This window comes from Argiope bruennichi, chromosome 9, assembly GCF_947563725.1.
Source record: "Argiope bruennichi chromosome 9, qqArgBrue1.1, whole genome shotgun sequence".
NCBI classification, from domain to species: Eukaryota; Metazoa; Arthropoda; class Arachnida; order Araneae; family Araneidae; genus Argiope; species Argiope bruennichi.
Window position 1 is genome coordinate 121,774,480 of NC_079159.1, and position 13,238 is coordinate 121,787,717.

At 32.2% G+C, this 13,238-nt stretch overlaps 1 protein-coding gene across 1 annotated transcript; it reads left to right on the forward strand.

Annotated features, from left to right (window-relative positions):
* The first annotated feature begins 9,869 nt into the window (after positions 1 to 9,869).
* Positions 9,870 to 10,937, forward strand: LOC129985073 (speckle-type POZ protein-like). Its single transcript, XM_056094993.1, has one exon. It carries the CDS (start codon positions 9,870 to 9,872, stop codon positions 10,935 to 10,937), a length of 1,068 nt encoding a protein of 355 aa, XP_055950968.1.
* The last annotated feature ends 2,301 nt before the right edge of the window (positions 10,938 to 13,238 follow it).

The window sequence follows — 13,238 nt, forward strand, 5'->3', positions numbered from 1 at the left end:
AATAACTTATTAAAGTAAAACAACTTACTAAATCAAAACTTACTTAATCAAAACATACTAAATTAAAACAAATTTAATAATTTTTAGTGACTTCCTGGGACCTGTCTTGCAGAGCAAAGTTTTTCGAAGGATGGCTAAATATTAGAAATAGCCACTCTCAGTTCTGCCGAGATATATATTTTGTCTTCAAAGAAGCCACAGCAGAAAATCCAGTTTCACAAAGGTAGGATGTAGAAAATGGTAATAGAATGCGAAATGCCCTTGTGTTTAGTGCAGAAAAATCATCCTCTACTCTTTCCCAAAATTCAAATAGTGGTTTATTTCTAAATTGTCTTTTAGTTTCGCCACTTGTCGTGAAGTCTATGAATTTTTCTTCCTCATCAATTGAAAGTCCTTCAGGAGTCTTATGAAATGGATCCCTGACTCACTCGTAACTTGCTATCAGTTTGTCGTCAGCAAGAAAATACTTTTTAAAATTCTTTGCCAGCATGACTAATTGATTTTCAGTGGTTACACAAACAAATTTTACATGTTCTTCTTCAGCCTTGTAGGTTGTAGTTAAATCATCCACATTTGCAAATAATGTTAGATTTCTTTACGTTAAATTTCTGCTCCACAATTCCAATTTTCTACAAAAAGCATTAACTTTATCACTCGTATCCAACATATGTGTATTAGCTCCTTGGAGTTGAAGATTCAAGTTAAATTCCTCGAATATGTCGACCAAGTTGCTCAATTTCATCACAGATAAATCATTGCGAAAATACTTGGCTTCCTGTCTGTTTTCTTCTTCTAGGAAAATGGCGATTTCTTCTCTTAATTCATGAACACGTTGCAACAATTTCCCACGTGATAACCATCTTGCTCGCAATAAAATAGTAACGCCGAATATACTGAATCCATGTCTTTACAAAGTGCGGAAAAGATTCTCGATTTCAGGGGGTCTCATTTTTATATAATTTACTATGATTACAACCGTATTTAACACAATATTCAGACCAGGACTCATTTCTTTCGAAGCCAAAGCTTCTCTGTGGATCATGCAATGTGTCCAGACGCATTGAGGCGATTTTTGTTTCAAAGTGCTTGTATACCTTGGAATCTTCCGGACATTGAACGAGCACCACCGGTGCATATTCCGACGCAATTTTTCCATTCTATGTTTGCCTCGTTCATAAAATCATTTTAAATAGCAAATAATGCGAGGGCCGTTGCTTTGAGCTCTATTGGTTTGCAGAAAAGTATTTAACACAACTGACATATTATCACTTCTTCCACTGACATATTATCACAAAATCGAACAAAGGCAATTAAATGAGCATCTTTATTAGTATCTGTTGCTTCATCAAACTGTATTGAAAACAATTTTTCAAACAACTTCGAGAAAAGCAGACACTGTACATCTTCAGCTATATCACCAATTCGACGAGCAACAGTATCCTTTGAAACAGGTACGGACTGCAATTGTTTGAAAAATTATCTCCATAGTTTCTACAATTTCAATTGTTGCTGTCAACATAAGCTCTTCACCAATGGTGTGAGGTTTTTTACACCTTGCTATTTTATATGAAACTTTGTAAGATGCAATTAAAGCTTTTTTATTCACAGACAAAGTTTCTTTAAAAAATGATTTTTGCTTTTATATGATTTTAATTTTAATCCGAAGAATTCTCTGTGTTTGTTAACGTTCTCACTATGAAGCGTTTCCAAATGTCGTTTAAGTTTATTAGGTTTCAAGCTGCCTGCGGCCAATATTTTTGAACAAATGATACACAAGGGCCTTTCTTCTTCATTTACTTCAGTACTGGTAAACCCAAAATTTAAGTATTTCTGAGAATATTTTCTTGATTTTATATTCGGAACCATGCTCGTCTGTGTACTTGTTGATGCTTGGCTGTCGTCTAATGCTCGCTTACTTCCGCTTAAAAATTTATCCTGCATAAATCTGTCTTTATTAAAATTTTATCCTGCATATAAATTTAGTCTGCATAAATCTGCTGCCGTAAATATTTAATATGGTGAATTGCAATTAACACGAAAACATATATAACATACGCATTCATGATATATTCGATAGCGATAGAAGGATCGACTCGAATGAGACTGGCTGGAATTGAAACTTGCGTTATCGAACATTTTCCTTCTTCCTGTGAGAAAACATTTGCTCCGCGCATGCTCGAGACGGCATCGGTCGTGTGGATTCCCTTCCACAAACATTAATTATTTTTTTCTCTTTTGTTTAGTCATGCTTCTGTTTTATTTCTTTTATTATTCTAAAAAAATGTATTCCCAGTTTCTAAATTTAGCTCACCCCATCTAGGTTAACTTTCATTGCTGAATTTTTATACTTTTATATTCTTTTAACGTTATCTCCGTGTTTGGTTTTCATTTCAAATATAATATTTAAATTTTCCCCGCTTTCATTCGCTTCATCTGTTCACTGCCCGCTTTGCAAAATGCCAGATGTGGTTTCTCGCCAATGTTGGCTCCCTTTTACTCTTTTTTTTGGCAGTTAGTTAAAAATAATTTAAAAACAGAATACAAAATACTCAATATACATTGTCCGTTGTATATATTTTATTGTAAGCGGGGGGGGGGGAGATGAAAATTATTATTGAAAACTGGGCCGCGAATACTGAAAGGTTGAGAAACGCTGCATTAGTGTTATAAGTAAATCGTACATGAGAAATTCCCCCTCATTCTTGGTATATTTTAATTCATTATTTGCCATACATCGTTTCTTGTCCTTAGTTTTTTTCAGGTAATTTTTTGTTGCGAGCGTCGGAATATATTTAACCAACATATCCTGCTCCGCCTTAAATATTTACGTGATAGATTGGTTAGTTGGTTTTTATGGCGCAAGGACGAGATTTGATCATTCTGCGCCAAACATTTGTTAATCATGGCTTTCGAGTTAAAAATTAAAGCATTTTAAGAAAAAGATACAATTAAATCTGATGTAAAATTTGAATTTCTTTTAAAAAAGTAAAAATATTTGTATGAGGATTATCTCCTAAAATGTCATTTAAGTTGAAAACAGTTGCTTCAAAATGGACTTGTCGTTGTGTACTAAAAACTTGGCATTCACACAGAATATGCTGAACCGTTAAAACAGAATTGCATTTATCACAAAGTGGTGCATGATCTGAGTGCAAAAGATGTTTTTGGGTCAAATAGGTGTGGCCTATTCGAAGTCTCGTGATAATGACATCTTTATTTCTAGTTAGAATTTTACTTTTGAAACCCTTGACAGATGGCTGTATTTGAAAAAGTTTATTTGTAAATAGCTTTTCCCATGTAGCTTGCCAGAATTTACTTTGAATTATTTTTATTGCTTGTAATGCATCGGATAATGGAACAAAATTTTCCTTCAGCAGGGTTGAGCTTTTTGCTGCCTTGTCAGCTTTTTCATTTCCCCAAATTCCAACATGCGCAGGAATCCAACAGAATTTAATTGCGAAATTATTTTTCAGCGAATTATATATGTGCAAACTATTTAGAACTAAGGGATGACTTTCCGACGACACATTCTTAAAAGCTGCAATACTACTTTTAGAGTCAGTATGTATAATAAATTTAGAGGGGGATAAGGTTGCAATCTTTTGAAGGCTTAGATATATTGCATAAAGTTCGGATGTAAAAACAGAATAGAGAGGGTGAAGTCTTTCGGATATTACTACATTACGAAAAACTGCTGCTGAGTCAACATTATTACCACATTTCGAACCATCTGTATAAACAAGTTGAAAAGAATGATACTGTTGTCTGTGTTCATAAAAAAATTTCTGAAACATCACGTCTGATGTTGATGGTTTCAGGAAGTGCATAAAATCATCTACAAAACTGAAAGACGACTCCTGCCATGGAGGTGGACCACTAATATTTACAACAATTGGGAAATCTTCGGTTTTGAATGTTCGTAAAATCTCTCCTATACGGAATCCAAAAGTTGGCGTAAAAGATAATCTCCTAGAGAATAACGATCCGTATATAGGATTGAGAACCTTGTTGCACAGTGAATGGTATTCGACACTTTTAATTTTATAAAAGTAGGATAAACAAAGTCGTTTCCGCCTGAGTTCCAAGGAGGGCTCACCACTTATAACTAACTTAACTTCCAGTTGACTTCCAAAAAAGTTAAACTTCCAGTTTCTAGCTAAAGAGGCTAGGTTTAACACGTTTTCGATCGATTATTTCAAATGATGCTGTTTATTTTCTTAGTGTTTGATGCATTGAAAATTAAGCGTGGGAAAGAAAAACAGCAGTAGCCTTACTCATTTGGCGATGGGAAAATGAAGACTTTTGGCGGGAAAGTTAGTTTTTAAATAATAAAAAATTAACCACTCAATTAACCGGAACAAATAGTAGCCTATGTTCTATTCCAGACTATAATCTATCCCTGTACTAAATTTCATCCGATTCCGTTCAGCCGTTCTGGCGTGATTGACTAACAAACATCCATCCATCTATCCATCCAAACTTTCACATTTATAACAGTAGTATAGATTATCATCTTTGTTATGGCAACACTTATTTATATAACGACATTTGGCATCACTGTGTATTGTTTGCAATCAATTTCTAACTTTGGATTCCAGTTGATTAAAACCTAGTTATGGTTCTTACAATGTTAATCTTCTATTACAATTTAATTAACTAGTTTTTTTTTGCATTGCCACATTACTTAATTCAGTAAGATGGAACAACTTTTAAAATCTGAAAGGTTCGATACCGATCCTACATGAGCGGGAGCTGAAACGAGGTGGAAACACTGGAAAGGAACATTCACTAATTTCCTCGGCTAGGTAAACCAAGTTACGGACGATAACAAACTTCAATAAATATGTCTCCTGAAATATAATAGTGACTCAGAAAAATACTCTGATGCTATTGGATTACTCGATTCGTTATATATCACCAGGCGAAATGAAATCTTCGCAAGACACTGCCTAGCATCTAGAGCTCAAGAAGCGGGAGATTCTATCGACGAATACCTCCAGTGTTGAAACAGATGAGCACAGACTGTGAATTTAAAGCGGTAACAGCAGACCAAAATAAAGATGAGTATATAAGGGACGCTTTTATCAGAGGAATTAAGAGCTAGCGTAAACGAGAAAGACTTTTGGAAAACGCCACCATTATATTAGAAAAAGCCTATGATCTTGCTAGATCACTTGAACTAGCTGAGCTACATTCTGCATCTTATTCAAATACATGCAATACAGTTGCTGCGATCGATCACACAGAGGATAATTTAGAAGAAACCCAACTGACTTCAGCTGTTTTGACACGCACCGAAAAATGCTTTGTGTGTGTGTGGAAACGAACGGCATCCAAGGAAATCTTGTCCAACCAAGGAAGTTATCTGTAGAAAGTGTGGAAAGACATTACCAACGAGTGTGTAAATCAAGATCCACACGTCCTATCACAAATCCTACACCTCTACTTTGCTTTTGGCTTCTGCCGTAGCAATATCTCATTGTCTCTAGAAATCCACAACGAAAGTGTTAGTGAATGGAGTAGAGCTAAATGCACTAATTGATACCGGTAGTTCTCTTACGTTTCTGAACCAACGTTTTGTGGAAAAATGCAAAATTGATGTAAAATCGTACTTTGATAAAATAACCATAGCTAACTCATCCTTTATTTCAGACATTAATGGATGTGGTTCACTTACCTTAAAATGCAGGCTTATACATATACTAATATTGAAATGCTAATCATGAAAAATCTGTGTGCTGACTTTCTGATTAGGCATGATCTTCTAAACAGACACTCTTCAACAGAAATTGAATCCAGCGATGACAGATAGGCCCTTAAAATCTGCTCATTGGCTACTGCCCTAGTTCCACCTGCATCCTTATTTGCAAATCTTATACCAGACTGCAAACTCGTTATAACTAAATCGAGACAACAGACATAGGCAGATAAAATATTCATTGTTGCTGAAGTGAATAAATTGCTCAAAGAAGGAGTGATTGAGCTTACTAACTAACCATGGCGCGTCCCAGGTTTTATAGTAAAGGGAGAAAATAACAAACCGAGAATGGTTGTTGATTACTCACAAATAGGGATTGCAATACCGGTATACCGGGATTCCGAATACCGGTATTTTGAGCCATTTATACAATTTTGTAATACCGGTATTCACAAGTTTAAATACCGGTTTTTCGGTATTTACTAGAAATTTTTAAAATGGTCTCTACTATATGTTCAGGGATCGCGAACATAACAAAATAGTATACGTTTTTGTTTTTATGTCTCCCTAACGGGCGAAACTAATTAGCTAATTAAAATGGCTTAATTAATTGCTTAAATCTAAATTAGCGAAACATGGATTATCCCTGAAAGAAGATATTGTATCCATAACGATTAATAGAGCAACAGTTATGAAAAAAGTTGGAAAGTTGATTGGCGCAAATCAGCAATTGTACTATGCTCATGGAATTCAATGAGGAGTAATAGATGTATTATACCAAAAAAATAAAGAACAGAAGAATCCAAATACTGTGGATATAGAAACTTCGGATTCCGACGTTGAAGAGAGTAAGAGTGAGAGTGATATTGACAATGAAGATAATGACAATGCAATTGTTGAAGAAGATATTGCTAAAGAGGATGAAATATTAACCGATCAAGAATTGTTTCTTATAATTTATAAAGTTCGAAAAATTGCTAAGATATTTAAACGTTCCCCTTCAAAAAAATGCCATATTACAAAAATATATACAAACTGAAAATAAAACCGAATATAAGTTAATAATAGATTCTAAGACACGTTGGAAGAGTTTACTCCTAATGATGGAACGATTTTTGAAATTTAGAAATCCCATCCAAAAAGCAATAATCGACTTAAACCTGTAAATTAATTTTTCAGATAATGAATTCGACTTAATATCCAGAACTATATCAGCTCTACTTCCAATAAAACTGACTATAGAGGCATCATGTTGGAGAGATTTTAATTTATTTACAGCTAATATAACAATAAATTTCATGTTGCAGTCATGAAAGAACAGCACACATCACTATCTGAAGAATTATCTATTACATTGAAAAACCGCACAGAAAGGCATAACGAAATAGAAAATGTCTTATGGTATTTACATAATTATAAGGATTTTAAAAATGAAAATGAAAAAGAAGAAAAGAAAATAATTAATTCAAATCTGATTGTTTATAGTAAATGTTCTCAAATTTTTTTACCCACAAACCTATCCACATTCAGAGGAATTCGGTTCCGTTATCGAAGATTATGATGACACTAATGTCGAAAATGAAAAGGAATTGTCTCTTGAACAAAAATTAGAATTAGCGATAAATAAAAAAAAAATTCAGCGAACCAAAACACATTACAGAAATTAGCTATATCCAAAACCATCCGACGAGAAATCGATTTATTTGAAAATGAGGGATTTAGAGATAAATACTTGGAAAAAGTATATCGCCCATTGCTAACAGTATCCCCAACTAGCGTAGATGCCGAAAGAGCGTTTTCGACAGCAGGTAATTTTTCACAAAATTACTTTTCAGGCTTAATGACAGTGCAATTGATGCATTATTTTTTTTAAGATCACTTTTCAAAAATTTGTAATAGTACCACAGACTGAATAGTGATATTTACACTTTTTTGTGATTTAAATAAATAAGATGTTTCTTTACTTTTTTGTGATTCTTTATATACTGTTATAAATTTATAAGTTACATATTATTTTTTGTGATATTTACACTCTCTTATAAAACTGGCAAATAAAACAAAGAAACACCTGTGTTTTCTCTCTTTTTCTAAAATTTCTAATACCGGTATTAAAACCGGTATCCCGGTATTAAGATCTAAAAAATACCGAATAACGGTATTGAAATTTTGGTCCGGTATTGCAATCCCTACTCATTGCTTCTTACATCATTATTACACTGAAGTATGTATAACAATTTCATATTTTCAAAGTCTTCCCCTCTCCCTATTTTCTTTTAAATTCAGTCTACCTATTTTGTGCTGAGTATGCAAATTGTTTTGATAATTTAACAAAAGGTTAAGATTTGCTACACACCAATTATGTAAAAGTAATAAATTACAAATGCAAATGGTTAAGTTCTCCTAATGAAAGTAAGCATAAAAAGGAATTAAAAAGAATTTAAAGCATATCTAGGGTCATTATAAACTCAGCCAAAAGATTAGATTGGGATTTAAAAAAAAAGAACCTATTGATATGATAGAGGGTTTATTTATTTTGAAGATTTGAAACTTGCACTAAAAACTAAGTTTAACATTTGAATCTCGGACGTGTAAACAAGCAATAAGCGGAGGCATCACCAGGCTCATGTCAATCTTTAGGAGTCTAATCACAGTGATGCTCACATAAACCTTCATGATGCTTTTGTACGCTGTGCCTGTGATTATTCCAACTGCTGTCAGATGCCAAGTTGCTTTCAAGATCAACTGGAGCACCACCATCTTTTTGGTCCGGCTTGTGAGGACTTGAACTAGGGATGACGAATATTTACACGAGCGGTTATTACGTAACCAATATCAAAAAGTCACAAATACCAGTGATCAATACTTTTCAAAGTGGAGTGTGATTCAAATCCTTGATACGATCTTACTGGTGATATTTCGATTACAGGTTTTGGATCACGATAGAAAGTAATAATCGATACGATATCACTGAAATTTACCGGAGCGGTGATTTCACTGCAAAGTAACAATCGATACGATCTGTCCAATGGAAGCTCTCGAACGAAACCGAAAAGGATAAATCTGTGACTGGATTGAAAAGTGAACGGACCGGTTATTGGAATTATCGTATCATTGAATTGCATATCACTGAAATTTATCGGAGCGGTGACTTCACTGGAAAGTGCGAAGTCGCCGCTCCACTTCATGAGAGTGACCTTGGCTTTCCGTTATTCGCATTTAATGATGCACTATTTCATACAAATACTTTCTAATTGCTTGTGACTTGACTTTTCATATATTCCGTTTACTACTGGCGCCATCTATTGGTAGAATATAGAACTAAAGCAAACAATTTAAAGAAATGACATATATATTTAATTCAAATTTTTCAGAAAATGGTTTACTCCAATAAAGAAATTAAATAAATAGTTTTGAAAAAAAATCAAATTTAAGAAGTCAGCTGAAATAGATAAATTAATTCAATCACACGTTACTTAAATTAGTAAATTAAGTATTAATTAAATTAATAAATTTTATATTTAATATTAAGTAAAAAATTTTAATTTTACAATATGATTGAAATAACAGATATTTAGAACAAATATTTAAAAACAACAATAACAAAATTATTTGTTATTCAAAAAATCGTGGATTATGCATCTCTACTTACAACCGCCACCACTAGGTTAGATGCCGAAGTGCTGAGTATGCGAATAGTTGTTTCTGTGCGGCGGCGAAGAGAAACGAGGTAAACAGTGTTCCTATCGGAAAGTTATAAATATTTCCTTTTGGTGGAGAAGAAATATCAAAAATGGCAACATCTGAAATCTCACCAGAGGATGAATTACACTTGGATGTTTATTGGAAAATTAAAAATTTCAGTTATTGTATCGTCGATATTATATCACCCGAATTCAATGTATGTGGATTCAAGTATTGTTTAATATTGCTACATAAATGTGCTGACGTTGAATGTAAAATTTTAAATTTGGATGATTGTTCGGAAATTACTTACACAAAAACGCAAATATCTTTCCAAACAACTGACTCTTCAGAGGAGGAATTTGTTTCAGATTCTAAATTGGTAGTATCAAAGGATGCCATATTTGGAAATCGACGAAGTGCATTTCTTCCAGGAGATACTCTTACCATTCGATTTCGATCAACAACCAGTTCTGAGAAAAGTTTCTTTATGTGCTCCCAAATCGTAGTGAAGCGCAAATACTTTTTACTTAACTTTAACACCCTCGGCAAATATGGTTCCGAATTACAGAAATGCATAGAAAAGTCTGATCTTTACGGTAGGATACAACTGAACCTCACATTTATGAATGGAATCGATTCTGCTGAGCAATTCCATATTGAAATTTCTAAAACAGGTGGCAGAAAGTGCCTTTGCGTTCTCAAAGTCTCCGTATTAAACGTGGAAGGGAAGGCTTTAAATGAAGTTAGTGACAATTTCATTTTTAAGCAGGAAGGTGGTGAACAAACCAAAGTGTTTCCTTCGATTATCAAGACACTCCAATGGTTTGATTGTAAAAACCTGCTGTTATCAAAAACGTTACATTTAAAATGCTATCTGGCCTTATCACTTGGGAGAGTTTTAGATGAATCTTCTATTATTAGCTATTGTGAAAATGCTAGACCTTTGATGAAAGAATCTGAAGATCTTTCGTTGACTTTTAAAGAAAAAAATGTACCTGGTTCTGCTACAGAGTTACAAGCTGATTTGAAAAGCATACTGGATACTGGAACACTTTTCGATGTGAGTCTTCAAATTGATACCGAGTTTATTCAAGCCCATAAGATAATTCTGAGTGCCAGATCACCCGTCTTCAATTCAGTGTTCACGAAACATAGGAAAGAAAACAACAATATTGTCGTCATTGAAGATTTGGACGTGGACACCTTGCGTAAACTACTTCTATATATGTACACAGATACCATATTTGATGACCATTGGGAAAATATCAAAAAACTGTATTTTGCTGCAAACAAGTATGAAATACCCAGCTTGAAAAAGAAATGTGTTTCTATCTTGAAAACTAACCTTTCTATTTCCAATGTGTGTGAAGCTGCATGTCTGGCCGATTTACATCAAGATGATGACGTGAAGACAGCAACGATAGATTTCATTTTCGAGCATGATTTCGAAGTTTTTGCTTCAGTGGCATGGATGGAATTAGAGAGTAACAACTCTCCTTTAGCATTTCGAATCATGCATGAAATACATCGTAACATAAGAATGAGATTTGCGTAAAGTTAATATTTTTTTTTTTTTTGATTTGCGAATTATCTATTTTAACTGAAGCTAATCAAACTTAAAATGTCTAATTTTATTTTTGATATATGCAGAAGTGTTTCTTATAGCATTATGCGATATAATTGAAAATTAATTTTGTCTTGTAACAGCTAATTGTAGTATAATAATTTTATTTTTTTATTTGAATAATTGGATATTGCATTTTATTTTTTTGTTTTATATGTATTTTTTAAATCATATTATTTTTATTATTACTAACTATTATTTTTATTACTTGCATTATTATTTCATTATACATATATTTCAGATACGTGTTGATATGCTTTTCTTTATAAATTTATTTTTTTCGAACAGGTCACGGTACACTTTGATTCTGTTAATTTTATTCTGATACGATTTTGAATATAATTTTTTTGTCATTCATCCTTTATCTGTAAGCTACGTAGAAAAGTAGTGTTTTCAAATTTCTTATATGTTTTGTTAATTTCTAAAAAAAAATTTCCATCCTCTCAAAAATTAGAAATATTGAGCCTTTTAAAGCAATAAAAAAATTCCAGTTTCTATGTTATGCTGTATCTGTTAATTTAATTTGGATATGCCTTTATTATAATTAGAAATATATTTTTTTGTTTTTTTATTAATAAATGTATCATGTGGTGTATTTTTAGAATTACTTTCTTCTGCAACTTATTATTTTTAAAAAATGATATTCTTAGAAAAGTTTCCTGAAGTAACAAATTATTTTCTTACCGTCTTATGTGTTAAAATTGCATAATAAAATTTTAAAATCTATTTTGGTTGGAATAAAAAACTTTATTTTTCGAAGCAATATTGTTCTAATAGAAATATTTTAAGAATTGTTCTAAATGAAAACTGCTTATGTGTTATTTATTCGTATAGATAAATACGCTATAAATTTGAACCTTGCTTAGTTTTTTACGTTTTTGAATTATCTGTTCAATATGCTATTTCGGTGGTGTGACCACATTCCTATTTCACCCTCCTAGTTTATTGCATTTTTGAATATTGTGCCCACAAATAGGCTGATATAATTTTAAAGAAACAATGGTCGGATTTCTATGTAGGCAGACTAGGTAGTTGCCTAAGGCCACTAAGCTAAGAGAGGATCATAAGGAGACAGATTTTAAAACTAGATTTTTCTATTGCAAAATAATTATGTTTTTAATAAATAAAAATATGATTCATAAAATATTAGAATGATATTAATATTATTTTCAAGTTTGTCATGTCCTTATATGTTTCAATATGTTCACTTCGTTATTAAAAGTAATTATAAAACCAAACGTTTGTTTAAGCAATGCTCTGGAGTCATAATCTCTACTTACAATAAAAGAATGTCTGTATGTGTAGGTTTGCGCTGTACGACTATTTGATATGCTGATACCAAAATTGGCACATTCATGCTTCGGGGGGATAGAAATGTACCCCTCTGAGCGATGTTTTAAAAATTAATTATAATCTTAATTTATTAGAAACTAAACGAAAATTTTTCATTTTTTGACCCTAACTTTCGAAAAGTAATACAGCACAATGTGTTTTAATACATCAATTTATAATTCATTTCAATGATATCTCTTAATTTACTGTATAATTTTTCCAATTTTTAATCAATTTTCGGAATAATATTTTAAGAATATTTTTCAACAATGTAGTATATCTCACATGTACATCTCTCTATCTCTCTCTCTCTATATATATTGTTTGAAAAAATAGTTGTGATCAAGATGCTGCTGTCTTATTGGTAATAATTCAAAATAAAAAAATCAAGTTAATTCTCGCTGTAAACTAAATCTAGACAAGTGTAATTTATAACATGGGTCTGTATGAAACATAATATTTCCTAAATAAATGAATAAATACAAGAAAAAGGTTTCTGCGACTTTTAAAATATATGCATTATTTCAATAATTCTGTTTTCTTTTAGATAAAATAGTTTAATATATATAAAAGATATCGACTCTTAATAGTAGCTCAGCATCTAATTTCTAAACAGTTGATAACAGACATACGTATTAAACCAATTAACTGTTTCGACCTCTTCAGAAAATGCGCATCTAAATTGTGTTGCAAAAATTTAGCGATGATGAGTTTTTTCGTCAAGCATAGAATATATGTAATATGAAATTATGTTGTAATGAAATGACTTTTCTTTTTTCTTCAATAATCACATTTAATTTTTTACTTGAAAAAACATATTTTTTTGAATATGGATGAAAAACAAAAGAATTTATTATTTTAATTTATTGTTAGAGAATGGTACTGAGAAAAGCATGGTAC